This window comes from Cynocephalus volans, chromosome 1 (assembly GCF_027409185.1).
Source record: "Cynocephalus volans isolate mCynVol1 chromosome 1, mCynVol1.pri, whole genome shotgun sequence".
Classification (NCBI taxonomy): domain Eukaryota; kingdom Metazoa; phylum Chordata; class Mammalia; order Dermoptera; family Cynocephalidae; genus Cynocephalus; species Cynocephalus volans.
The window spans coordinates 181,513,494-181,539,722 of NC_084460.1; the positions used below are offsets into that span (position 1 = coordinate 181,513,494).

Below are 26,229 nucleotides of genomic sequence, written 5' to 3' on the forward strand. Positions count from 1 at the left end.
GCTGGTCACATTGCCACCCAAAATAAAAGTGCATTTCCCAGCTTCCCTTGTGACCAAGTCTGGGCAATGAGATTTAAGTGAAAGTGTTGCATGGGCCTTCCTAGGAGGCTCCTTGAAAGGGATGGGATGAGCCCTTCCTCCTTCCTTTCTCCTTCTTTGCTGCCTGGAATGCTCATGCAATGGCTTGCTCAGCAGCCATTTTGAGCTATGAGGCGACTTTGAGGCCTGAACCAAGTCTAGGATAATGCAGCACAAAGATAAGACCCTGGGCTCTTGTTGACCAATTCATCATATCACCCTGGAACTGCCACCTTGGTACTTCTTAGTTTTGGCAATGGGGTGAGGTACCTTCTATTTTGTTAAGATCTCTGTGGTTAGGTCTCCGCTGCTCACAGTTGAACTTAATCCTAGCTGATGCATGGAGCCAGCTGGAGACGGGTGCAAGGAAGACTTGGATTCTGGTCCTGGTCCTCCTCTCACCACTATTGTCTATCTGCCTAGGTGAGTCAGTTACTACTGCAGCCTTGTCTACATTTGTAAACTGGGCTTAGAGATCACTGCCCTCCCTGTCGTCAGTCAGCACAGTCATCTGAATTGAATGAGGTCAAGTCTGTAAAAATGGTTTGTATATGGCAAAATAATCACACATGGAAGGAGTGTGTACCACCTGGGTGAGCAGCTAAGCCCTCTGATTGGCCAGGCGGGGCTCCATGCATCCCAACTGGATTGAGCCAGAGGGTAATGGATTCCATGTGCTTATTGATCTCTTGGCTTGTTCTAGGGGCAGCACCGTTTGCTAACACACCACCTCCTTGAGCGTCACCCTGGTATATGGGAAGGGAGTGTCGTTGCAGTTGCTGGAGATGGCAAAGGCCAGAGAGGATGGGATGTTCTACCAACCAACCACTTAGAGGAAGAATAGTGCCTCCAACATCCTGAGCTTTCTTCCAGAGAACTCGTCTACAAGTATGTGGCTCAACCCCGTGTTGCTGTGTGGTGTCAGCCACTGTTTATTTCAATTGGTGCATTAGACATGGCTACTCCCAAAGAGTCTGGGTTGTACTCACCAGCCTCCCTGTCCCACTCCCACCAGAAGAAACCTCTTATTATTATTAGTTCCCTAACCTATTGCAGATGGCCTTAAAAGAAATGCCAGAGAACAAAGTTTCCTTTGATGAAAGTATCTTAAGATGTGTCTACTCTCATTATATCCCAGTGATAAAAAGAGGCAAAAATGTTCTCCAAAGAGTAAAAAGGAAATGAGTTCAGTGGCATTAAGTCTAATTGTGGATGCATTTGCTTTGACCTTGGCCTGAGCTGTAATAATATGAGCTCCAGTGTTTTGAGCACTCAGTAGGTTTCAGAGGTGATGTGAGGGCATAGCACAAGTTACACCGCATTAGAGCCCTCGACCTATTTTACTAATGAGTTCACTGAGCCTCAGGGAAGTAAAGCAACTTGTCCAAAGTCTTATAGATAAAAAGTTGGAAATCTGAGATTCCAACTAGGTCCATCCGGTTCCCAAAGCCCAGTACTTTCTGCCGGAAGTTTCCATGTTTAGTATAAAGCAACATTTCTTAATTATGAATATAATCTTATGTAACTAAATTGCCCATTAAATGTGACCCTTTTGGTCTCTCTTGTTATACTGACATTCTCTTTTCTCTGCGTGCTTTTCTAATGACTAGACAAAGCCTCAGAGGAATAGAGCCCTATCCCATTTTATGAAATTGTTTTGGTTTTCAAACAAAAATAGGTCTGTTGGTTTATCTTGTTTATCTGATAACCTAAAAACATTCATTTTCTTTTTTTCTCACTGCAAAATAATGTGTCTTTAAAAGGTACTCTGGCTCTTCCTTATTTGGGATGAAATGCATTTTATTTTGGTGTCCAGTTGGAGATGGCCATTATGCCAGCTGATGTCTGGTCTGTTGCCATATAAATAAAAAAAAGCTGGGCTTCAAGAACAAAGCTAAGCATGATGGTTAGGAGCATGGACTTTAGAATCTGACGGCCCTAGTGACTTCTCAATGTCTCAGCTTCTTCATCTGTAAAATGGGAAAATGATGGAACCTAACCAATAGGGTTGTTCTGAGGATTAAATGAGCTACTCATTAGTAGAAAGGCAGCATGAATAATGGCTCTAAGTGTAAACTCTGGAATTGATCTTAGCTCCTTTGCACAGGAGCAAGTTACATAATCACACTGTGCCTTAGTTTTCCACATGCATAAAATGGAGCTAACAGTAATTTCTACATCACAGATGGTTGTGAGGATAAAATAAGCTAACAAGCATGTATAGCTGTTAGTGCTTATTATTCCAGAACCCTGGGTAGGCATGTAATAAATATGATGTGGGAGTAAAGTCCATTTATATCCCAAAACTCAGGCTACCTACACTTGGGTCTGCACAGTGACAGCACATTGATGTGACCAAGCTTGAGTACTATCACTTGCTCTCAAGAAACTTAAATCCTAAAACATACATGAAATAGATGGAGGAAAAGACCACACAAATATACTACACAATAAGAGTTGTTTCACCAGGTTAATTGCTGATGGGAAATACAATATTTTAATCGGCAGAACAAAACTTTCCTGTGGATGGCTCAATATGGTCCCCCAAAGTATTCAAGTCCTAATCCCTGGAACAAGGATTCACCTTATTCCCTAGAATAAGGTGAATGTTACCTTATTTGGAAAAAGAGTCTTTGCAGATGTGATCAAGTTAAGGACTTTGAGATGTGAAGATGATTCTGGATTATCCAGGTGGGCCCTAAGTATAATCACAAGTGTCCTTATAAGAGGGAGGCAGAGAAGATTTGACACAGAAGAGGAGAAAGTGATGTGTCCACAAGCCAAGCAATGCTGGCAACCACCAGAATCTGGAAGAGGCAAGGAACAGATTCTCCCCTAGAGCCTCTGGAGAGAGCGTGGCCCTGCTGACACCTTGACTTTGGTTCAGTGGAATTGATTTCTGACTTCTTGCTTCCAGAACTGGGGGAGAATAAATTTCTGTTGTTTTAAACTGCCAAGTTTGTAGCAATTTGCTTGTATTAGTTTTCTGTTGCTTATAACAGAATACCTGAAACTGGGTAATTTACCAAGACACAAATTTCCTTCTTACAGTTTTGGAAGCTGAGAAGTCCATGGTCCAGGTGGTGCATCTGGTGAGGACCTTCTTCTGGGTGGGAATTCTACAGAGTCTTCTGGTAACCAGAATGTCACATGGTGAGAATGGCATGAGCAAGAGAGCTACCCTTTTCACTTGCTCTCCTTATAAAGCCATCAGAACCACACCCCTGACAACCATTAAAGTATCAACCCATTACTCCATGAATGTATCAATCTATTCACTAGGGCACAGTCTTTGTGATCTAATCACGTACTAAAGGCCCCACCTTCCACCGCCTTACTGGGAGTTAAGTTCCAACATGAGTTTGGGGGGATGTTAAAACCACAGCATTGTTACAGAAGCCACAGGAAACTAACACAGCCCTGTCGGTTGTAAAGTGTGATCTACAAAAACTGAAACTTCCTGGTTCTGACTGGTTGGTTGTTTTGGGTCCAATTCATCCCCAAATAAAATGCATAGTAAGATTCCTCTTTTAACAATAACAAAATGATGCAGACGTCTACCACTTAGTTGCTGGAAAGCATTAAATCTCTATTTCCATCTGACAAAATCTTAACAATATAGGGAAGTTTAGGAGGGAACAAAGACAAAGAGTACGTTTTCTGCATTTGGCTGTCAGGAAGCTGGCTTCACAATCTGATGCAAAGTTAAGCCTGCTAGGAGCTGGGTGGACATTTCATAAGTTATTTTTTAATAGGGTTTATTTTTTGCAGCTGTTTTTTGGGTTCACAGAAAAACTGAGTGAAAAGAACAGAGTTTCCATACATCCCGTCTCCACATACACAGCCTCTTCCTCGCTATCAACATCCCATAGGTTTTTACACACCTCAGAATGATTACTTCTATTGTGAAATTACTGCAAGAACATATATAAATAAGAGTGACTTTTATGATACATTAAATAGGGGTCAGGCCTTTTCCTATTAAAGTGAAAAATACAATCACAAATCCTTACCACCCCTGGCAGCAGCAGCCCCAAAGCTGAATAGGATCTTGTTGTGCCAGCTGCGGACAGCCCAGCTACAGGGTCCATGGTGAACCTCCATGGCAAAGTCTCATGACTCTGGCATTCTTGGAGTTGGGATGGGAGATGGGTTGGATAAGTGAGGTTCTGCAGATCCCATTCATGCTACCTACTCACCCAAGTCCCGCTTGAACCAATCACTATTATATTTTTCCAGGTCCCTTTTTGGGACCAACAACTTGCCTTGGAGGGTCTGGAGGAGGTTTGCCTCCTTGGATGCCTTTCACTCACCCTCCACCACCTTGCTGACAAGGAAGGAAGGACAATAGGAAAGCAAGAGTCTTGCTCAGCCACCATCTGGACAATGTCTCTTGCTGACGGCAAGTTGGCTTCCTGTGAATTATTTTGGTGGGCTGAAACAGTTTGACAGACTACTTAATTTTGACTTTTTTCTGTAATCACACACTTGGCTCTTTTTTTCTGACCTAAATTTTAACCACATAACCTTTAATCCTCCTCATCCCTGCTTACCAGCATCCTCCTTTGGGCTGAGTTGGCCCCAGTCCTCCCATTGACAAAGCCCTCTCATCTTAACAGATGAGAGTTGAGATCCCCAATTAACCAAAAAGCTTTAATAAAACCTCCAGTAAACTCAAAGCACTTGGCCAACATCCTTAGGAACCTTTAAGTTCCCACAGCCTCTCTTTGAGGTCACTATTGAAGTATCTTTGGCTGCAGCAGAGTCTCAGTTTGTTTGAGGAATAGCCCTTAAGAAAATTTCCCGAGATAGTAGTTTTCCCATCTCTGTACTTTTTTAGTTAATGTTCTCCATTTGCTTGGGTTTATCCTTTCAATCCCTTTGCTAATTAAATCACTGAAAAGTATATAGTGGTAAGAATAGATACTGTCAATGGACTGCAAACAAAACTCTTTTCTGTTATTGATGATAAACCATTTCAGAGAAGACCAGGCTGAGTCTAAAGGGTTCAGGTAATTGTAAGGGGAAGGCAGAGAGAGTAATTGATGGCCATAAGACTTGGCTACTTCTGGGCAACACACAATGCTTGTTGAGTTAATAACCATTGGGACATAGGACTGGGCCTCAGTCTCTCTGTCTTCCTCTGGCCTCATCTCATCCTGCCTCCTTCTCTCTTTGACCACGATGGCACACTTTCCGTAGGCCTTCTTTACCACATCACAGAACTCAGAGAAGAGGCCATGTTCTTCTTTGATGCACAGCTCATCTCTTAGGAACATCCGATATTTCCAAGGCACCCATCCTTCACTACCACCAGCATGCACAATGTACCAAGTTGGAGTCTGAATGGAATATCCGTCACTAAAATCTTCCCCAGTTACAAGACTTTCTGGGATATCAGTTTCCCCAAAATATACAGTCTTGAATCCATCATATTGCAACATTCTCAGAGTTTTCAGATATTGGAGGCATTGCTTCCTCTTGATGCTATCAAATTGACTTCTGATAATGATGTTTCTTAGAAGAGGGTTTGCGAAATAAAGCATGGTGGCTCCTCAAGTGTTTTTAAAAGCTTGTATGTCTCTATCTGCAGAGATCTGGCAAGTATGGGGTGATGACCTCATAAAGGGCTTTCTTACAGCTGTGCCAGCCCCACAGATACACTTTGGGTTTCAAAGCATCATGTAACACATACTCAGAACAACTCTTTTGTAGCCTAATGAAATGGGATTGGCAAATACTACTCATAGAAAGTGCTACTTTGACATCACTTCTGCAATAGGTCTGGGACAGGGGTTGGCAATCTTTTAACAGTGATGACCTAAGTGATGTCAAAGTAGCATTTTCTGTGGGTAGCATTCATTCATCCATTCCAAAAATATTTACTGAGCACCTACTGTGTACCAGGCATTGTGCAGGCACCAGGGGTATGGTATTGTCATGACACATCCAGTGAGGCCTGGGCTTGTGTGGTGTATCTCTGCATATGCATGGACTTTGTGCCAGCTTCCTGTCCACTTGCACAATCAAGAGTGGTTTTGGCAGGTGGCAGAAGTAGGGTATGGCAAATAGCAAAGGGAACTCAGCCTGCACAGCTACCTTTCACTGGGGCTGCCAATTCTTGAGCTGATTAAATACCCCAGCTGGAAAACTCTAAATTTTATATATTCAGGCAAAATGACAGTTTGCTTTGACTTCTAACAGCCTCTTCACTTTTCCCCTTAGTCAGAGCTAAAGACATTTCATAAGTGGGCATAAGGGATTCCCTCGAAGACACGGATGAAATAATTTATCAGGTCCTTTTCTCTACTGTTGAATCGATGAGGATTCCCCCCCCCAAGTTTTCTTGGGACTCAAGTTTAGGCAACCCCAGACAGTGAGTAAAGTTAGCATCTTAGTAAAGTTATCCATCTTAGTAAAGTTAACATGAAGCATATGTTCCCCAAGCAGCCTCTCCCAGAGGCCAGGATCAGCAGGTTTGGGTTGATAGTTGACTTGTGGTCATTTTCTCCTAGGATTTTTCTTTTAGTAATGGAAGCCATTTTTCAGACCAAATTTGATGTGGATGCCAAATATGTAGGATGGCAGCTCTGGTTGAAGTGGTCCCAGAGTACCCCTGTTCAGTGACCCCCCCCAACCCCAAGGGACCCTATGGCCTGAAATGGCAGTGCGAAACCCTGTATAGTGCAATGAGGTTAACTCTAAGACAACAGTTCTTTGCCTCTGTCATCCAATTTGCAATTATGGATATGAGAACCTTGTTCAGAAGCATAGAAAAGTACATATAATATATTATATTTTATATTATCATATATATGCATATTTGCTAATATTTTCATTTAGAAATAACCGAAGAATAAACCAAACACTAAAAATGCTTACCTACAAGGGGAAGGAGAGAGCAGGAGGGAGGGAAGAAATGAGAACTCTAGACTTCTCTGAATGTATCTTGTTTTGTAGTTTTGACTCTGGAAAACGTAAACATTTCACATTTAAAAAAAAAATCAAAAATAAAAATAAAATGATTTCTAAAAAATAACCTAGCTACTTATCGTGTCAATAACAAAATCACACACACATAAATTTATTTCAGATGACCCCAGAACATAGTATTTTCATTGTTTATTCCTGTGATACTGTGAAAATACGTATTTGGGACTTACAACTCCTAAAATCCTTAGAATCTCTAAAGAGATGAGTCTTTTCGTATGCTAATGATGGCTGGCAGCCCCCTATGTAGCTTCAGGATGGTGGCTGGTTACAGGAAAGACCAAGGCAGGACTTTCAGTCCCATCCCCCAACCTCCTGGGAGAGGAGACGGACTGAAATTTAAGGCAATTACCAGTGACCAATGATTTAATCAATCATGCCTATGTAATGAAGACTCCATAAAAAACCAAGAGGCCTGGGTTCAGAGAGCTTCTGGACAGCTGATCACATGGAGGTTCTTGGAGAATGGTGCTCCTGGGAGGGCGTGGAAGCTCTGCTCTCCCTTCCGCTTACCTTGACCCTCTTCATCTGTATCCTTTTTAATAAACTGGTAAAAATAAGTTCGTGTTTCCCTGAGTTCTGTGAGCTGCTTAAGCAAACTAACTGAACCCAAGGAAGGGGTTGTGGGAGCCCTGATTTACAGCCAGTCGGTCAGAGGTTCCAGAGGCCTGAGTTTCTGACCAGCATCTGAGGTGGAGGCAGTATGAGGACTCAGCCCTCTCATCCTGTGCAATCTGATGCTATCTCCAGGTAGACAGTGTTGGAATTGAATTAGAGGACACCCAGCTGGTGTCCTTTGAAGAACTGCTGTCTTGCTTGTCAGTGGGAGAAATCCCCATGCATTTGGACACAGAAGCTGGTCGGTCACCTGTGTTGATGATTGTTGTGCTGTGAGTATAGAGAAAAGACAGTGAATTTTTCCCACTCACTCACTCACTCTTAGTTTCGTTTTTTCCAACTCACTAATACAATTCCATGATGGAATATACACTGAGGATAAACTGTATTCAGTAGTCTTGTTAATGTTAGCATCCAAGATTTTCAGCCTAAAAAAATACAAATATAAAGGAATTGAAGATATCAGTATGAATTGATTTATTTTTCTCTTTTAAACATCTGTTCCCATCTCTGTCTATTGAAAAGACTCAGAAGCAAAAACAACCTAGTAGCAATGTATACTCCAACCCCCCAGATTATGGTCTCTTAATATCATTTTCTACTTAAGGAATCAGTGATCTTTTGATTCTAGGTCTGGAGTGGGAAATGTATAAGATAAGCATGAGGCCTCTTGTCTAGCCTGAAAGCAAGAAAATCATCAAAGACCACCATGTCCTGTTCAAAGGACCCAAGAGTCAATAAAAATGGACTCCTATTGGCCAAAGATGGAAGAATTTGAACATCAAAAGTAAATAAATAAGTAAACAATAACTGAAATAAATTCAAGCAGAATGAATGTACAAAAGTCTATGAGTTCATAATGGCACAAAAAAGGAAATGAAACAAACAGTAGGAAAAGTAAACAACTCATTAGTCACCTCTAGACATGCCTTTGGAGGGCACTGTTGCATTATCCTGTCAATTAAAGACCAGAATAATCAAACATGTATCTTGCTTTCCTTGTGTGGATTCTATGCCACAGTAGAAAATGCCGGGTGGAGAGTCCAAGCAGATGTCAGGACAAGGTGGTGGTGGTGGGGGGGAACGTGGCCCCACCGGACAGTGAGGTGAAGTAGAGGTGATCTGAGCACCAGAGGTATGAGCAGAGGCGATAAGTCCAGGGTCAAATCTCAGCTGCACTCCTCAGCAGCCTCAACTGCTGCCTGTACCCCAGGGAGGATACCTACATCCAGGTACTGTGGTGACGACCAGTGAGGATGCATACCTAATCCGCCACACAGAGCTTAGTAAACGGCAGCCACATTGTTGAGAGAGGCTGGCTGGGAAGACAGACCCTAAGTTAGTTGGGCAGTAACTCTGAAGAGATAAGAAAAATTGATGAAAGGGAAAGCAAAAACAGAGCAAAGCATAAAAACAAAGCAAAACTCAAAAAACAAAACAAAAAACCAAGACTGAGGACCCACGTAAAAATGAAATAAATTGTCCTTTCACGGCAGAAATGGCAAATGTTGCCTCCCTCCATCCCTTCCTCAGTTTCTCTCTCTTTTTACCTCTTTGCATGTCATCAACAAATCCTGAGCGCCTCCAGGTTTCAGGCTGAGCATAAATCTTGGAGACTGTACACTCCCTACCCTCAAGGAAGGCGCCATCCTGTGGGACAGGAGAAGAGTCAACAAGGAGACGGGCCCTGCCTGGGGTTTGGGGAGGGTAGGAGTCTTTAGAAATAGGGCCCCACAGGAGGGCGATTCTGCTGAGAGCATGCAGGGGAGACTGCAGCTGGCCGATCCTACTGTGAGAATCCGAAGATGGGCGGCAGGTGTATTTCAGCCTGTGAGAATAATCCTCAAGGCTTGGTGTGGGGAATGTAACAGGGCAGCCAGGGCAGGGGTGAGCTACTGACAAAGATTTTTGCTTAACCAAATTTTAATCAAGTACCTGAACCTTCTTCTAGGCCCATCTGTGCACTTCCTTGTAAAATCCAGTTTTAGCAAGAACTCTGCTAAGTGAGTTTAGCAAGAGCCCCCCCTGCCCCCCCGCATCTGATCACTCTTGATATCTGATCGGGTTCCTCATGCCCACACCATCCCCATGTGACATCTGATCACTCTGGTCTGCCTTCAGCAAGAATCCTGCTAGGACTGTATATTAGTCCTTTTTGTGTTGCTATAATAGAAATACCTGAGACTGGGTAATTTATAAAGAACAGAGGTTTATTTGGCTTACGATTCTGGGACAGCTGCATCTGGCACGGGTCTCAGGCTGCTTCTACTCATGGTGGAAAGAGGTAGGCAGCTGGTGGGTACAAGCAGATCACATGGCAAGAGGAAGCAAGAGAGAGAGAAGTTGCCAGGGTCTTTTATACAAACAGTTCTCGCGGGAACTAATAGAGCGAGATCTCACTCAGGACCCCCACCCCCCAGAGAGCATTAATCCATTCATGAGAGTTCCTACCCCATGACTCAAACAGCTTCCAGCACTGTCACATTTGCGATCAATTTCCACATGAGTTCTGGGAGGACAAAACATCCAAACTCCATCAGTCTGTTTAGCTAGAATCCCCCTACTCCTGATGTTTCCTCTTAGTAATTTTCCATCCAGTGACCTCCACCCTGCTTTTTGGCTATAAATTCCCACTTGCCCATGCAGTATTTGGAGTTTAGCCCAACCTTTCTCTCCCACTGCAAAATGCTGTCACAGTGGACCCTATGCCTTTTGCCACAGTCTCACCCTTGAATAAAGTCTTCCTTACTGTGCCTTAACAGTGTCACTGAACAATTTTTCTCTAACACTTCCCTAAACCCCAGTGAATATGCCCCTGATGGTGGTTCCAGAGGGGACTGCAGCCAGCAAATTGGAAGATTTCTCTTTTGAGGGGGGTGGATGAGCAGGAAGGAGACACAAAGATGTGACTGTCACCAGGCAGAAGGAGGAGGGACCATGGCTGGATGCAAGAATGGGCATTTGAGTGAGGTCACCAGGTACACTCTGTTTATATTCGCTCTGTACACTTTCTGTTTGCTAATTCCCTGTTTATTAAACCTCTATATGTGCCTGGGAGGTGAGAGGACTTCCTGGTATTTCAGGTATCCCCAGTGTTCAAAAAAAGAAAAAAAAAAAATTAATTGGGAGGCCATGAGGCTGAGACATTTCTAGTGCCTTGGGTTCCTAAACAAATAAAAGCTCAACTCAATGTAGACAGTAAAATGGAACTTAAGCTTAGCCAATCAAGACTGCCAAACTAACCTCTAACTTGGAAATTTCAGCTTTAAACCATCAAATATTTTCTTTGCTTTGCTTCCTAGAACACCCTATAAAGTTTCTTCTTGCCTCCTTGGTGGAGCACTGAACTGCTTGCAGTCTCCTGCTGCCTGACTCCGGAGTCCTTGAGTGCTCAAATAAACTCCTTAGAATTTCAATGTGCCTAAGTCTCTATCTTTTAACACCAGGAGGGCTGCAGGAGGCGTAGGCAGAGGGGAGGGGGAGGATCTGTTAACCCATCAGAAGTGAAATTAAAAAAAAAAATTCTCATTACCTTTTAAGTTATACACATGAACAATGCACGTGTGTTGTAAATAATGTCCCGTCAGACAGAATTGCTTGTTCCTGCTCCATCCCATCCTCTGCTCCACTTGCCAGAGGGAACCAATGTTAAAACTTGTTCTGCGTTTATCTACTTTTCTGCCTGGATATACAAGTGTAGATATGCATCCATAAATCGATGTTTGATTTTTTTTAAAAAAGACTCATACTCTATATTCTGTTCTGTAACTTGTTTTTGTAAATCTAACCATAACTCATGAACATTTTCCCATGTCATGAATACTGAAAAACCTTCCTTTTAAATAGTTACATTGTATTCCATTGCATGACGGTGGTCAAGAACTATTTGACAAATCACTCATTTTGCAGATATTTAAATTGTTTCAAGGTCTTTGCTACTTCAAACTGTGCTTTGATGAATATCTCCTTATAGTTACAAGAGTGTATGTATAGATACATACATTTGAGGGGTCTTCAAAAAGTTCATGGGAAGATTCATATTACCTTTTAATTTCATTTTTCCATGAACGTTTTGAAGTTCCCATGTAGATAGATGGCAGCAGAATGAAGAGGCCAGCCACACACAGGTTAAATATTGGTAAATATTTCTCAGGTCTTCACCACCATTTGATATTAACAATCTTTAATCTTTGCCAATCTGATAGGCAAAAAAAGGCATTTCATTTTTTTTACTTCTTTAATTATGAGTAAATCTGGCAGTATATTATGAAAACAAGGACGAGGAATTTGACATAAAATGAACAAATTCAGATGCCCTTGAGAATCATTTTAGAGCAGGCACAGGGGCTCTGGGTTTGGAGGAAACCAGCCAAAGCAGGAATCCTGGGGTCCTGGGAGCTGTAGACTGAGGTTCACTTGGAGTCCAGACTCAGGTGAGAGGCGCAGACCTTGACCTGTCAAGGCAACAAGACGGGACACAGTGACAGGGTTCCCAGTGGAGGGGTCCCAGAGCCTAAGAGGGACCAAGCAAGAAGCCTCTGCAGGGACGCCTTCTGTGGCTCACCTTCACTAGCCAGGGGAGAGGCCAGGCCAGAGTCTGGGCAGGCGCTGCTCTTGCACAAGGATCCGTAAGTGGCCTGCCCTAGCAGCTAAGTGGGCGACTGGGCCCCAGCAAACATCGTACCATGGGCTTCCAGAGAAACTCAGAGAACCTCCCTGTGTTTGCTAACGTCTGCTCTCACTCCCTCTGTGGCCTCTGCCAAGCCACGTGGCCAGCATCTCTGTCTCCCCCCTGTCCACCTGAGGTCCGCCTTTCCCACTTCTTCCCTCCGTGCGGTGCGTGCTTCTCATCAGTGGGGCTTCCTCTCCTTGACTGCTGAGGGCCTGGGAGAGAGAAAAGCTTCATGGGGTCACCTCCCACTTTGGAGATTCCAGAGGGTGATGGAGGGACCAGCAGGGGGCAGTGTGGGCAGGTCTCCACGATGACTTGTGAGGCAAAAACCTTTGCGGCTGCTACCTCCCAGGGCTGAAGGCAGAACCCTGCCAGCCCCAAAAGCCCCCAAGCGCCTCCGCATCAGAGCCTTCTCTCTCAGCCATAAGAGCCACTGCTCTCAGCTTTTCTAGAAAACACTAATTCTTCTCCACTGCCTGGGTAACCTAATTCTAAGGTGGAATATTGTAATATGTTAACTCATTTAAATCAATTCCACATAATTGAGAGATCAAGTTTGTTCTTTTCAAAGATGGAAAGTCTTAACTTGACCTCACCAGGGCAGGGGTGGGGGACCCTAAACTCAGTGTGTGAGGGTCACCGCAGCTCTGTTGGGCTGTCTTCCACCTGGCACGAATCAGGCTTTGCATCAAAGGAAAAGGAATACAGTATTTAGAAACTAGTCGTACCCAAACTAAAACCAAAACAATAAAAAACACCAAAACACCAAAAATCCCAAAGCAGTTGCCACTGTAAATAGATGTGTGTTTACAAGTGGCTGGAGTGAGCCTCTGCCCCACCTTGGGCTCTCGGACAGCACTGCCCCTGCCTCTCTCCCTTTGGGGGCGCTGGCCTCTTCTCTCTCCCTCTCTGGGACAAGTGGCACAACTTCCTCCCAGGAAGAGAGGGTCCGCCCTCAGGTTTCAGCCGGGCTTCTTGACCTCCTCCGAGGCAGCAGGTCCTGGAGGGTGGCACCTCCCATGAAAGGTGGGGCAGGAAGAAAAAGCGCCGAGAACAAATCCCAGCATGTGTGAACACGTGTGTGTCAGATTTCTGTTCTCCCCACGCTGCTTCTCGGGTAATACATCTGGTGATATGGGTCTGTCATGTGAGGTCACAAAGCCCCTGCTCTGTCAGCGACTGGGGGAAGTGATAATGTTTTGAGCACTCAGTGTTGGTAGCCTCCCTGGCCCTCCACCCGCCATGTGTCCTGTCCTAGTAAACCATGGTGGCGACACCCGGGTGGGAACGAATAGCATTGCCCCATTTGTGAAGCAAGTTGTTTAGGAAGAGAGGCCAGGCCCCTTCTCCCCCCCAACAACCACGAGAAGAATCCCCAGATGCCTCTTTTTCTACAAAAGTTATTCTTTAAAAAAAAATTCTTTAAAGAAAAAAAAATATTTTAAATAAAAACCAAAAACCCCCAAAACCAAAAAACTCAACTTTCTAGTACTAAGAAGAGCTGACCAGGACCAACGGGGCTTCTTTACATCCCTCAACCTTTCTCCAGACCTCCCTTTCCTCACATGGAAAATGCAAAAACTGAACCAGGCAAGGGCTCAGGTTCATTCACCCTAAAATTCCATCTTTCTCTTTCTTCTGCAGTAAGAAAGGTGTGTGCATGTGCACGTGAGAGTGTGTGTGCACATGTGTAGGGTACAGAGGTGTGTACAGTGTGAAAGTATGCATGTGTGTATATGTGCAGTTGTATTTACATACGTGTGTGTGCAGGTTCCCACGTGTATATGCATGTGGGATGCGAGTGTATGAGTCTGTGTGTATGTTGATGGGGACTGTGCAAGTGTGTGTGGGAATGTGTGTACGTACACACTTGTCTGTGCACATGGTGGGCACCTGGGGGCCATGGAGCATGCTCCACTCTGGATGCACTTCCTGTTTTCTCAGCAGCTGAGCAGAAAACGCCACACCCCCCCAGGCCTGGCACAGGTGACAGCGTTGCCACTGGGCTGCCCTCCCATGGCCCACTGCCCACAGAGTTCCCAGCTCCCACCCCTGGGAAGGAGCTGGAATCAGTAGTCAGGGTGATTACCACATTCTCTCCCACCGTCCTCAGGTCCTTGTGTGGCTGAGGCAAAGCTCGCCTGTCCGCTTCCCCCTGGGCCCTCAGCCGGGAGAGAAGGAGGCCCCAAAGCTGAGCGCTTCTCCAGGCTCTGCCCGGCACAGCAGGCCTCTCCTGGGCACTCCAAGGCATCGCCCGGGAGCTGTGCAGAACTGCTTGTGACTGATTGGTCTGGGGTGAGCTCGGGATCTTTACAAGCTTCCAGATGCTTCTAAGGGGAAGCAAAGTGAGAAGCCCTGTCTTAGAATGGGGTTTTATCAGGACCTGTGAGGGACCTGTGGGTGCAGAATGTTAGAGCTACCAGGGACCTCAGGGTCAGTTTTAAAAGAACAGAACAATGTTTTCCTCTCACATATAGATGTATATATAGACTTTTTAATACAGAGACGTTTTTTAGTTTTACATAAATAAGAATTCGATTGAGCTTCCCCTTGCTCCCCACGCTGTCCCCAAGGAACCTCCACGCAACGTGGTTTGAGAACCTCGGATCTGGTTTAATGCTGTGGTAGCTAGCTGTTAGTACTGAGTTTTGGCTGTCAGCTTTCCAGTGGGAATGAGGAAGGGATTGGCCCTTCCCTGCCCCTCATGGTTGGGAGGGACCATGGGCTGATTTGAGCCAATGAGTGGTGGGCAGAAGTGACCTGAGTCCCTTCCTTCGGAGCTCTTCTCTGAAGCACTAAGCCTATCAGAGACCAGGCACTTAATAAATGCCTCCTGCAGAGCGAGGGATTCAGGGCAGATCACTTTTAGAAAAGGCTGTGACCTCTCCCAGGTTCTGTGCAGTCCACAGCATATGAACGCCCCCCACGGACTAGACTCCTCCTCCGAGACCTGGTGCAGGTGACATCAGTGTGTGACAAAGCAGACTCTTCTACAGGCTGTGAACTCTTTGCAAGAAAAGCATGCATGAAATGTTGGTGTCTTAGGACAATATGTTACAACAGAACCGAAAAACTGATCAATAAACGTCAGGACAGGACAGAAAAGAGATGTATGTCATCCACCATCAGCATTAGCAATATTAGACACACAGGAAAATGTAATGAAGTAAAACCAAACAGCAGGATTATGTTGCTGAGTCTCCAATAAAAGTCGCAAATGTCAAATTAAGCCAGATCATTTCAATGACATGGACTTTTGTGTGCACACAAATCCTAAAGTTCTTTGGAGAGTATTATCATTGTAACTACTATTTGCCAGGGAGACATTGCACTGTCTGCCCTGCAGCATGTTCTTCCTAGGTTGCTTGAAACCCTGACTCTGAGTCTTCTGCCCTATGCTGCCACCAAGGTCCAGATGGGTCCTGTCATGTATGCATCTCTTTATTAGTATGGAGTGCAGCAGGGAGCTGCCACCTCTCCAAGCCAGGCAGGGCACTGTACCCTACACACCCAGCCTTGCAGATACACTTTGCATAGAGTGTATTAGGAAGTTTAGTTAGCAGAAAACAAAGTGGGGACCCCAGCTTGAGCCCAGTACTGTGTCCTGCACAGGGGTTGGATGGTCTGAACAGTGTTGAGGTTTTTTACATGAAGGATGAAAGACAGATCTCCTCCTAGAGAAAAAGAAATGCAGAGAAGTAAGTTTGGTCCCCTCAGAGCCTGAGTGCCCAGAGGCCAGTCCTGAGATTTATCGGGGGTGGGGGGCTTACTTAGGTCACGAGCACACAGCTGAACGATGGCAATGGCTGGGGAGTGGAATGTGCTGATTGGCTTAAGCCTGGAGCAGAAGTTGGTGTGGCTTCCTCCAAAAGAATCTGAGCTTCATGGAAGATGGATGAGCACCTGAATCAAATTTGAGGTACCATTGGGAAGGAGGGCATGGAAAATGGAAGCTGGGTAGGCAACCATTTATTATAGTTGCGATAGGGATTGAAGAAAACTAACATTTAATTGAACACTACCAAATGCTAGGTGCATTGACACATGCCAGCCCTACTGATCCTCTTATAAACTCTATGAGGGGGGTATTATTAGAGGGTTGAGGCTCAGAAAGGTTAAGAAAATTGTATATCGTCACACAGCTAGCAAGAGGTTCAAAGCTAGATCTATCAGATTACAAAGCCCAAGTGATGTTTCCATTAAGTATTCATCCAAAAAATACTTTCCTTTTCCTTCAAGTTGAGGAGGGGGAAGGCTATTTGTCTGGGAGCATGGGGTGCTGGCAGCCTGCTGCTCAGTGCTGGACTTGGAATCAAAAGACCAATGTCTGTCCCAGCTCTGTCACTTCCTGTGTGGCCTCCAGACCCTCACAGAGAAGGATGGCCAAGCCATCACTCCTGGCCTGCTGTCCTGACTTCTCAAGCAGTTGTCTGGGGTGTGGCAAGCCACACCTCCCCCTTCTAATTCCCTAGGTAGATGGATTTAGCTAGACCACCGCTTTGTTAAAGCACAGGGACCAGGATCCTCCCTTCCTCTTCTATACAACCCAGAACTTTGCATGAGTCAGGGTGGGCTAGGTTAGCAGTGAAAAATAGCCATGCTACATCTCAGCAGTTGCAAACAGCTAGGTTTATTATCCTCATGCCATGTGCACAGCATGTCAGTGGGGACTATGCTCTGACACCCAGGCTGCTGCAGCAGCCTCTCTGAGACATTGCTGGTCTCTGGAAGGGGCAGTCCTTCTCCTGAAGCCCTCCTTTTATATAAAGCGCCATCATTAAGTGTTACTTTAATAAGGCTGCTACAAGAAGAGGTGAAGACTGTGAAGAAGGCTCACTAGGTATTGGTGTCACTCCACTTGCAGGAGTCCGGGGAGACAGAACACTCGTGCAAAGAGTTAAGCAGAGCAACTGTATTGATCTCAGACAGGCAGCAAGAGGCAACAGAAGCCTAGGACCCATGGTGAGCCGGTCCCCCAGGGCTAGGAAAGCTGCCCAGGGTGGATGAAATCACACCTGTGAGTGCCCCCTGTCACACCACAGCTGAAGGTCCCCAAAGCACACTCCACCCTGGGTTTTATACCTGGGGGTGACTAGAATCGCTGCGCTAATGCATGGTAGGACATCCTATTCTAGGAAGGAAGAGAATAGAGCCCAGTCTGTTCTGGCCAGCTCCTCCTTTTCTTGGGATGTTGCATTCCCAGGACATTCTACAGTTATTCTGAGAACTACAAGTGAGAAAGAGGAAAGAGCTGGGTCACCAAGGCCATCCCAGGGACTTACCCTGCAAAGACAGAGCAGAAAAGAAGGGAAGTGTCTTAGTCAGCTCAGGCTACCATAACAAAATACCATAGACTGGGTGGCTTAATTAACAGAAATTTACTTTCTCACAGTTCTGGAGGCTAGATGTCCAAGATCAAGGTGCTGGCCTATTCAGTTCCTGGTGAGGGCTCTCTTTCTGTCTTGCAGATGGCTGCCATGTTGCAGTGTCCTCATGTGGTGGTGGTGGTGGGGTGTGTAGAGAGCTCTCTGATGTCTCTTCTTACAAGGACAAAGGTCCTATTGGATTTGGGAGCCACCCTTATGACCTCAGTTAACCGTAATTACCTCTTTATAGGTCCTGTCTACAAATATGGTGACATTGGGGGTTAGGGCTTCAGCATATGAATTTGGGGGGGACATAAACATTCAGTCCACAGCAGAGGGAAATAGAAAATGGGTGATAATGTAGCTCACGCCCCTGCAGATCTCTGAGCACTCACCATGAACCCATTTTTTAAATTAATTATATACTCTCTTATGGTGTCTCTTACCTAATACTTGTAATTGTATTTAGTATTGTATAATTTATATCCTCCAGATCATAAGCTACTCAGAGGCAGGGAAGTTGTCTTATGCTTTCACTGTCCGTGGTATGTAGCACAAACTAGGTGTTGAGTACATATTAGTTTATTGGTTGACGTGTCTAGAGCTTTACTAAATAAGAAAGAAGTGAAAAGCTTACAGACATGCAGGCTCTGTCTCTTGGTTTCTATGACTAATGTTTTGTCATGGTGGGCATGTGCCAAGCTGAGCACTGACCCCTTGTGATGCCCTGTGAAAAAAAAGTGCCCTGATCTTCCTGGTTTGGGTAATGGTGCAGGTGATATCAAAGACTCCCAGTAACCTTGTGGTCTAGAAGCCTGTTGAATTTCATTTTGCCTACCATTGCCCAAGCTTGCTTGGCCTTGAACTCTTTCTTTCTGCAGGTAACACTGTGGGTCAATCTGGGTGAAATCAGGAGACACAAATTACACAGTGAGCAGCAGAAGTTGAATGTAAAGAATTATTAAACCATGGCAGGGAACACACCATAACGATGCAAAGAGAACTCTAAATGTAGCCTAGGTACCCGGAAGTGGCCCACAGTCAAGGGGCAGCAGGAACGGCCCTCTGGGGCACAAGAGTGCCAAGGATGGTGAGCAGGTGCAGGACAGCTACCTCCACTGTCCATATGGCTCCCATGTGCCCTGGCTGCACACTGCCTTGTCTCCAGCAGGCTCCCAATGCCCCAACATCCTCATGTGCCTGTCTGACACGGACAATGCACTGCCCAGGCCAGGCTCTGCCCTGACAGTGAGACTGCTTGTGAACTGGGAACTCCCACAGGCACAGAGAATGTGCCTGAACACTGCACTGACAGACTTGACTACACTTCAGACCAGCTTCCTCCTGTACTGAGCTGTGTCCCTAAGGGCAACTCCAGCCCTGTGCTGAGTCTTTGCTCAAAACAACACAATACTGCCAAACCACCAAATGTACATGTCCCAACCCCCCTTGCCAAACCATTCCCAGTAATTCTTCTCTTACCCCTTCTGTAACCTTCATTTCCACACAGCCACTAGTCCCTATTAGTTCTCTTTTCCACTTCTTTGGAGTCCCTTTTTGTTCCCTCTCTTCTCCCTTTAAAACCTGTCACCTTTTGCTTAGTTAGAGGTGGGCTTAGTCTGGACTGGAGTCTCCGTCCCCTGTTGCAGGAGTCCGAATAATCTGTCCTGCCACTTTTAACAAGTGTCACATGCTTTTTTTTCTTGTATACTCTATGTTAGCTTGGGCTGCTATAATGAAATACAGCAGACTGGGTGGCTTAAACAACGAACATTTATTTCTCACAGTTCTAGAAGCTGGAAGTCAGAAATCAAGGTGTCAGCAGATTCAGTGTCTAGTGAGGACCTGCTCCCTGGTTATTAGACAGCTGTCTTCTGGCTGTGTCCTCACGTAGTAGAGAAAGCGAGCACTCAAGAGCCTCTCCTTGTAAGGGCATTAATCCCATCAGAGAGGCTCTACCCTCACGACCTCACCTAAACCTAATCACCTTCCAAAAGTATCACCTCCCAGTACATCACATTGGGGATTAGGGCTTCAGCATATGGATTTGCGGGGACACAAACACTCACTCCGTAGCACATGCCCAATGCCCTGACTCCCCTGCACGCTGCCCACTAGCAACATATATATCACATGAGTTACATAGAGTTGTTTTCTGTCATTGCCAACAGGAGAACTCTAAATTTATTTGAAGAGTCAGTTGGCCTACTTCTGCTCCAGTAGAAAGAAGTCTAGACAGTCAGGATCAGTTACGAGCATCGGAGCGCACCTACTGCTCTGGGAAGAGTTGAGTTGTATAAATACTGACATGTTTCATCTCTAAATTTTTTTAAAATCCTTTTTCTAACTGTGATAATTATATCACACCAGAAAATCAAATCATAATGCAACTGAGTTGATTAGAATATTACTTAGAATAGATGTGTTCCAATCCTCTGGGGAAGCTCTAGTAAACTTGATTTGCTTTGGTACAAGCCCTGATACCATTAATCACAAACACCCAGAGGAAGGCATCTTTGGATCCATTCTACATTGATTTTAAATAATTTTCACTTCAGACGAAGGCCTTTATCTGTCCTGATCCCTTCAATATTGAAGGAAACTCACTACAGGGACAAAAAGCAGCAAGGTATCCGGAATGCTGGGAATCAGCGTGCTCTGTTCCCTTCTTCACCACGGCTGGGGGGTGTGCAAATCTCTTCCCACACTCTGCGTTGAGCACTAATGCTGTGTTGCTCACATTCTCCCAAGCATATGGGCTTTGTCAAGACAGTGACCAAAGGCTTTGGCCCTGAGCATTTTAGAATTAAGGGATTCTACACAAAATATCCATTATACTTTGGATTATTTTCCACCAGTATTGCTTAAAATGGAGCCTACACAGATCTAATCCCCATCCAAGAACACATCTCAAGGCCAGCTCCCCAGGAAGTGGATGATTTGCATGAAGCGGCACAGGGTGGCTGGGAAACGTCCTTAGATCTCGTGTAACTGTCTGGGTGCCAACGGGATGATGGCGACTTTAACTCCTCAGGAAGTACCTTTGGAGCCAGTTCTTGACCACCGTCTAACATGACAGGCCCTCCTTGGGGTTTCCATGACAGTTCATTGACAGAGTCAGGGGCTGAGGGTTAAATGGGGACAGAATCTCCTTTGGGACCATCTGTCCCAGCCCCGACACCTTCCAGGTGAGCCACTAGCCTCTCAACATTTCTGACCCCCAGCGGTTGAATTTTAATCCGGGGCGTTTTTCTCCAATTTCAGCCTTCTTTCCGTGACAAGGAGCCGCCTCCTTGTATACACCCAAGAGCCTCCCAGATTCCTCCTGGAGCACTGGGTGCCCTCAGTCTCCCCTGGGGCACGGGCTTTGCCAGAGAAGGGCCAGCGCAGCTGGAAGCCCTGCCCCACGCTCTCTTCCCGCAGCCCAGAGAGAGTCCGAGAAAGAAATGGTCCCCCAGCTTCCGGTCACGCCCCCATCAGCCGGAAGTGCCCCCTCTCAGCCACGCCCCCGCCCACGCAAAGGGCGGGCACCTCTCTCAAGGTTCTAGGTAAACCCAAAGCTGCCGGCTCGGCCATCGGGGAAGCCCGCTTGCCGTGATTTTCAAGGAATCCCTTGGGTTCCGGCCTGGGACCCGCTGTGCCCACACTTTGGCCCTGGGCTGGCCTGGTTGGGCTGCAGGACAGCTCTGTTGCTAATGGTCAGTGTGGTGCATTTGGCTGCCTTGCTCTGGAGCCCTTTCTTTTTGAGTTCGAAGGTCAGATTTGAGTAATACATGTCTTCCAAGGACGAATCATTCTTTCTGAGAATGTTGCTGGCCAGCCGGAAAAGGAAAATCACCCCGTAGATGCCTAAGATGGTGAGGACGTACCAGGCGGCGCTCGTGCCGTCTGGCAGCTTCAGGGCCCTCATGGGGTTGGTGCCGTTCCTCCCCTCCGTGTGGTCACTCAGCAGGTGCCCCAGGAGAGGCCTGGCCTGGGTCTCGTTGGAAGCTTCCTGGAGAGTCCACTCGATCACTGAGAAACAGAGACACGGAGATGAGACCCAGCATCCCGGGCTGAGGACTGCCTGGCCAAGCCAGTGAGAGTGCGGGCATCACATCACTAAGAACATAGGACCCTTTAAAGAGGCTTTCTTTGTGGAATGAGCAGGAGCCTCACAAGGTATATGTGAATACATTTTTTTTTTAAATCAAAAGAATTCAAAACACCAAGTTCTTGAATAGGAAACACAACATTATAATGATGTCAGTTCTCAAAATAATCTATACAACTAACATAATTGCAATAAAAATATCAGTAGGATTTCTTTGTGGAATAAACTACTCATATAGAAAAATCAGTGGTCAAGACTAAGTAGGAAAAATCCGAAGGAAAAAAAGAAAAGAGCGATGAGTGAATTAGCCTAGCTAGAAAAATAAATTTACATAAAAAAAATGGATGAATGCTTCCTATTGCTCAAAGCTCAGCTGGGGCTTTCTAGGCTTTACAAAGGGTGTCAGGGGCTCTTCAGAACCAGGTACAACTCCCCCTGAAAAGTGGCCCTGTAAAACTACAGTAGCTTAAACAGTGTTATACTAATACACAGGCAAGAAGACCAATGGAACAAAGTAAAAACACCACCAGTAGGCTAGGAATTGGAATTTGGTGTATAGTAACGGAGCATTCCTGATCAGTAGGAAAAGATGGATTATTCAGTAACTAGCATTGGTGCAATATAGCATTAGATCCACATTTCTCACTATATGTCCCCAAACAGTCTAGATAAATCAAGGATTTTAACATGAAAATTGAAACAATCTAAAGTACTAGGAAAAAAGCATGGCACTTAAAAAAAAATCTCAAAGTGAAATATCCTTTCTAAGCATAACACAAAAATCTAGAAGAAAAAAAAGAGGAAAAGTTAAATTCAACTACATAAAAATATTTTTTTTGTTATCGCATACCATAAAACCCAAAGACAAATGACAGACTGGAGAAATATTGCACTTCATATCACTAACTTTCTTAATAACCTTTGGTTCTGCAAGAAAAAGTCCAAAGCCCCTTAGAAAAATGTGCAAAGAATGTAGGCAAATAGATCATAGAAAAAAAAAAATGGACCTTCATCATAAGAAAAGCTTCTAATATCACTCATATAAGAAAAGTGCAAATTTAAACTATAACTACATAACATTTTGTTACCTGTTGGGTGTGCAAACTCATGATGTTTCAAAATATACTGTGTGGATCTGTGGGGGAGGGGGGATAATCAGGCCCTTGTATAATTGTTGGTCAGTATGAAAATTCTAGAGACGAAATGGAGGGCACACTGACAAGATCTATGGACATTATAAATGCACTTACCTTTGATTCAGCAATTCTACCCCTAGGAATTTATCCTGAAGACCCTCTAGGATATATCTGAAACAATGTATGCTTAGGAACAGCCTGAATAGCATCAACTGGGGAATGCTTACATATATTTTGGAACCTCCGTACAGTGGAATACTATGCAGCCATAAAAAGTAATGAGTATTTTAGATACTAATGAGCGAAAAAATAAGCTAACAGTGATTTAATATGTGACCATATGTGTAAAAAAGGGGGGTATATGTTACTTGCTTGCAGTTTATGTATGCACAGAATATCTCTGGGAGAATACACAAGAAATTGGTACTGGTGTCTGCCTGTGGGGAAGACAATTAGGAGAAGGAGATGTACATTTCACTCTATGCCTTTTTGCACACATTGTACCACGTGTACTTATTTTCAAAAAGAAATTAATTTTAAAAGGGCAAGAGTATAAGTTGGCACTTTTCTGGTCTCCTTGGTGAAATGCCCCTGGGTAAAGGCGCTGTATGCCCTTGTAAGATCAGAAGATTAAGATCTCAATTGCTGTTTAATTCAAAACTGTTTTCTCTGCATGGACAGAAAGTGAAGAAAATGAAACAATGAATAGAGAGGTTGTACATAATCCTGTGAGACATTTCGCTGTTGAGCTTTTCTGGCTCAAATCCCCATTTCTTGCTCTATATAAACATAGGTATATTCAGACATGTCGTATGATAAATCTCAGTCTGCTAGGTAGACCAGAGATGCTCCATAAATACTTCCTATTTGATATTTGTTTGTTTGTTCATTCATTTTGCTAATGCAAAACTCAAAAAGGCCAGTATTTTCTATTATAGTTACAAGAATGAGTGGATACTCATTACTTTTAGACGGAAGGAGAAACCATTTAGAAATAACTCTACAAACCACATGTGATAAAGCCCAGGATAAATGAACAGATTTAATTACATAAAATTAGCCACTCATAAGAAGTATTGCAACAATCATGAATTTTACGTCACTGTTGGTAGAATGATTTGAGACCTTAAAGTGAGGAAGGGGAAAAAATTTCATAATTATTTTATAAAACAGCAAATCAACCCAATAAGAACACAATGAACCTTAATTAGGGCAAGAGAACTTATCTGAACTCAGCACAAATGTATAAACTCATAGAACTTCCTGGAAGTTATTACAGAATGATGTGATATATTCAAAACATATAAAATATACCTAACTAAGAACTACAGAACATTAAGTTGTTTAAAAACCAGTCCATTTTCCACATAAAAGAAACGCATTATGTTAATTATTGTGGTATATCATACTTTACCTATCTTTTTTAAAAAAGTAAGAGTAAGTTAGATTGTATCTTAATGGATAAACATCTCCTACAGAAGAGAGAAACCTTTTCATACGTGCCATTTTGCACTTACAATTTAATGATGTGAAATATATAAGTCATTCTAGAACTGCCCATCCTTGCATCTTAACAAAATACTCACACTCCATGAGGTGGTCTTTTCCTTGGCTCTTCGGGAGGCAAGTGTAGTGGCTGCTATGGAAGAAGGTGATAAAAGGCAAACTTCTTCTCCTTGCAAATGATCACAGTCTTGCTGCAGTTGGGCTGCGCTGAGTTTCTTGAGCAGGGAGTAACATGATACCCCAAGAATTTTAGGGGAGTAACAAACAGAAACTTAGCAGAGTAAGTGGATGAATTTTCTCTTTCAATTAAGGAGAAGTGCCAAATCGATCTGTCTGCTGTTGGCTCAGAATAAAAAACACTTCCTGGCTTTGGCTTGTTAAGTAGGTCTAAGTCAAAATATTTTTTTAAACCCTCCCAGGTCCATTGAGGCCTGCGATGGCAGGAAGCTCTCCCTGCGGCTGGCTCACCAGCTGAGAGCCTGAATGGTTCCTGAATTCCCCTGTTCTGCACCTGTTGTAGGTGTGGCAGAGGCCCATTGTCGTAGGGCCAGGAAACACCATAGTCAAGAGTCACCAGCTTCCTCTTGGATAGTTTCCTGGAGGAAGAAACCCAGGCAGGAAGGCAGCAAGCCCAGGGGTGTCTGGCTCAGATGCACCTGTGGGGCGCTGGGCTCCCCCTGAGGGGTCAATGGGCAATGGACTGGTGGGCCAGGCCGTGAGGAAAGGCTCTTCTCTTTCCCATACCCCATAGTTGCATGCTACCTTCGAATTGAGGTAGATTTAACTGGAAAGTGGTAGAATAAGAGTCTGGGGGAAAAGCTCCCCCAGGAGTAGGTGAGAAAAAGTTGGAAGACTGGCAGCTTCCATAATGCAGTCTCTGTTTCCAGCCCCTTTTCTCCTGAATCCTCACTATTATGATCATGATCTGCCAAATTTGTGAGGGTTGTTGGATTTTAAGATGTGAACTGATTAACTTTCCATTAATGGTAGATTGGTTAAATAAATTATAAAATAGGCCATATGATCCAGCGATTTCACTGCTAGGTAAATACCTAGGAGAAATGAAAACATAAATCCACATAAAAACTTGAACATGACTGTTCACAGCAGCATTATTTATAATACCCCCAAATGGAAACAACCCAAATATCCATTAACTGATGAATGGTTAAATAAAATGTGGTATATCCATACAGTAGAATATTATTTATCGTAAAGTGGAATGAATATATTCATAATATACACTGCAACATGGATGAACACTGAAAGCATCGTGCTAAGTGAAAGAAGCTAGTCACAAAGGACAACATATTGTATGATTTCATTTATATGAAATATCAAGAATAGTCAAATCTATAAAGACAGAAGTAGATTAGTGATTGCCTAAGTTGAAGGGATTGGGGGTTGATAACTAAGGAAGATAGGGTTTCTCTTGGGGGTAGTGAAACTATTCTAAAATTATTGTAGTGCTGGTTGCACAACTCTGTGAATATACTAAAAGCCATTGAATGTATGCCTTAAAAGGGTAAATTTTATGGCACATGAATTGTATTTCAATAACGCTGTTAAGGCCTGGCTGGTTATCTCAGTTGGTTAGAGCGTAGCCTCATAACACCAAGGACATGGGTTGGGATCCCTGTGTGGGCCAGACACTAAAAAAACAAAAACAAAAACAAAAAAACAACTATAGGTATACAATGGAATACACAGTTATGAAAAAGAAGGAGGAAGCTATTTATGTACTGATGCGTAAGGATCTCCCAGGCATAT

General features: G+C 44.3%; 1 protein-coding gene across 1 annotated transcript; it reads right to left on the reverse strand.

Moving 5' to 3' along the window:
- Positions 1 to 4,868: 4,868 nt before the first annotated feature.
- Positions 4,869 to 5,624, reverse strand: C1H21orf140 (chromosome 1 C21orf140 homolog). The gene has a single exon (XM_063089978.1). The coding sequence runs from the start codon at positions 5,622 to 5,624 to the stop codon at positions 4,869 to 4,871; it is 756 nt and encodes a 251-aa protein (XP_062946048.1).
- Positions 5,625 to 26,229: the final 20,605 nt, after the last annotated feature.